The sequence below is a fragment of the Portunus trituberculatus genome, chromosome 8, assembly GCF_017591435.1.
Source record: "Portunus trituberculatus isolate SZX2019 chromosome 8, ASM1759143v1, whole genome shotgun sequence".
Lineage (NCBI taxonomy): Eukaryota > Metazoa > Arthropoda > Malacostraca > Decapoda > Portunidae > Portunus > Portunus trituberculatus.
Window position 1 is genome coordinate 7,127,501 of NC_059262.1, and position 2,500 is coordinate 7,130,000.

Below are 2,500 nucleotides of genomic sequence, written 5' to 3' on the forward strand. Positions count from 1 at the left end.
TTGCTAATGAAGTTGTAGGGCACGAGAGAGTTATGCTTCGGTATGGAGTCCCGTGGTGGCTGCAGAAGGCGGTGAAGGAGGGAAGGTTAGTGATTTTTGTGGTTTCTGAGTAAATTTTGATGGCTAGAGTTAATTTTTTTTTTTTTTTTTTTTTTAGATTTTTATTTTATTTTCTCCCGTGGTGGCTGCAGAAGGCGGTGAAGGAGAGAAAGTTGGTGATTTTTGTGATTTGTGGGTATATTTTGAGGGTTATAGTTCATTTTTCACTGTTTTTTTTATTTTTTTTTTCCTATTCATTCCTTTTTCTTATTAATTCCTTTCTTATTTATTACCTCTTCGTTATTTCTCTCTTATTCATTCCTTTATCTTATTTATCCCTTTCTCTTCTTTATCATCTCTTGTTTTATTCCTTCCTTTATCAACCTATCAACATTTTTAAACATCTCTTTTCTTGTCTACCTGTCTTACTCATAGCTATCTATCTCACGCTCACCAACCCATCTCACGCTCACCAACCCATCTCAAGCTCACCAACCCATCTCACGCTCACCAACCGATCTATCTCACGCTCACCAACCCATCTCAAGCTCACCAACCCATCTCATGCTCACCAACCTATCTATCTCACGCTCACCAACCCATCTCAAGCTCACCAACCGATCTATCTCACGCTCACCAACCTATCTATCTCACGCTCACCAACCCATCTTATGCTCACCAACCTATCTATCTCACGCTCACCAACCCATCTCAAGCTCACCAACCGATCTATCTCACGCTCACCAACCTATCTATCTCACGCTCACCAACCCATCTTATGCTCACCAAGCCATCTCATGCTCACCAACCCATCTATCTCACGCTCACCAACCCATCTCAAGCTCACCAACCCATTTCAAGCTCACCAACCCATCTCATGCTCACCAAGCCATCTCATGCTCACCAAGCCATCTCTTTACCTGTTCTCTCACCTGTCCTGGCTTCTTCTCTCTGTGTCTGTTTCTGATCCACGCACACAGACTCTTCCTCCTCCAGAAAGCCACCATCACCAGCATCACCACCAGTAACGAGGCCACGCCCACCACCCACACGGAATACAGCGGCCGGAACTGGTTGGATAGAAAATAAGTGACGTCATTCCTAAAGCTTCTCGTAATTGATTCAGTGTATTTTGTTGACCCCTTCAGTACTAGGATGCATTTTTACCTTGAGATTTATGTACGATTTGAAGATTTTGTTGACATTAGCAAGGGTCTATGGAGGTTTAAAGATTAATGGCCACTGTCTTCACTATTTTAATCCCTTCAATATTTCAGTACTGGGATGCATTTTTACCTTGAGATTTGTGTACGATTTTATTGACATTAGCAAGGGTCTATGGAGGTCAGAAGATTAATGGCCACAGTTTTCACTATTTTAATCCCCATATAAGTTTCTGAAGCTGTAGAAAATCACCAAATAGTCACCAGAATGAATAGGGAAACGTGTCCTGGTACTGAAGGGGTTAATATGTGTCATCAGGTATCTTGTATGTGATTGGTTGAAGGGGATAATGACGCCAGGACTCACTCACCTCTTTGGGACTGTTGATGGGTATCGGGCCTGGGTGATCCGGCACTGCAAAGAAAATGTGGGTTACACGGAAAATGTGGCACAGATTCATGAGTGTTCCGCGTTGGTGACGACACACGCGGCACGGAAAGAAGGGAGGAGGATAATGATGCTAATAGATGAAATTACTGCCTGAAAGAGAGAGAGAAAGAGAGAGAGAGAGAGAGAGAGAGAGAGAGAGAGAGAGAGAGAGAGAGAGAGAGAGAGAGAGAGAGAGAGAGAGAGAGAGAGAGAGAGAGAGAGAGAGAGAGAGAGAGAGAGAGAGAGAGAGAGAGAGAGAGAGAGAGAGATATTATGGAAAATAAAGCCCTTGGAAAAAATCTCTCTCTCTCTCTCTCTCTCTCTCTCTCACACACACACACACACACACACACACACACACACACACACGCTGGGCACTACTCACGCTCTTCACCGCGGCGGCAGGACATGTGGGGCTCCACCACCGAGCCGTCGTCACAGAAGCAGAGGTATCCCCGGTCGACGGAGGTGGTGGGGTGGCAGGAGGGCTCCTCGCCACAGGGGTTGGTGGAGCACACGGGGAAGGCGGAGGAGAAGTCGGGGGCGGGGTCTGGCTGCTGAAGGCGCTTGCTGGACGGGGCGGACCTCTGCGTGCGTGCTGCTTTCCTCCTCGCCTCTTTCGAAGGACGTCTGCCTTTACTCCTGCTGGTGGCGGTAGTGGTGATGGTAGCGGTGGTCGTAACACGTGGTAGCGGGCTTGAGTCGCTCACTGTGGTAGTAGTGGTGGGTGTGGTGGGTGTGGTGACGCCTCCCTCATCCTCGCCTTCAGGAATGAGGATCCGCGGCGCCTCCTGCAGCTGCGGGGTGTCTGGCGGGAGGTGCGTGGCGGGCTGGCCTCTCCGTGGTTCAGGGGCAGTGGTGGTGGTGG

General features: G+C 48.0%; 1 protein-coding gene across 1 annotated transcript in view; it reads right to left on the bottom strand.

The window, feature by feature from the left end:
* LOC123500113 (BDNF/NT-3 growth factors receptor-like) overlaps positions 1 to 2,500 on the bottom strand; it is an 18,283-nt gene that overhangs the window by 10,827 nt on the left and 4,956 nt on the right. Inside the window, 4 exon segments of the mRNA XM_045248778.1 lie at positions 1 to 59; positions 972 to 1,109; positions 1,574 to 1,617; positions 2,018 to 2,500. The exon segment at positions 1 to 59 is cut by the window's left edge and continues 128 nt beyond it; the exon segment at positions 2,018 to 2,500 is cut by the window's right edge and continues 585 nt beyond it. Of these exon segments, the coding sequence (XP_045104713.1) occupies positions 1 to 59; positions 972 to 1,109; positions 1,574 to 1,617; positions 2,018 to 2,500 (724 nt within the window).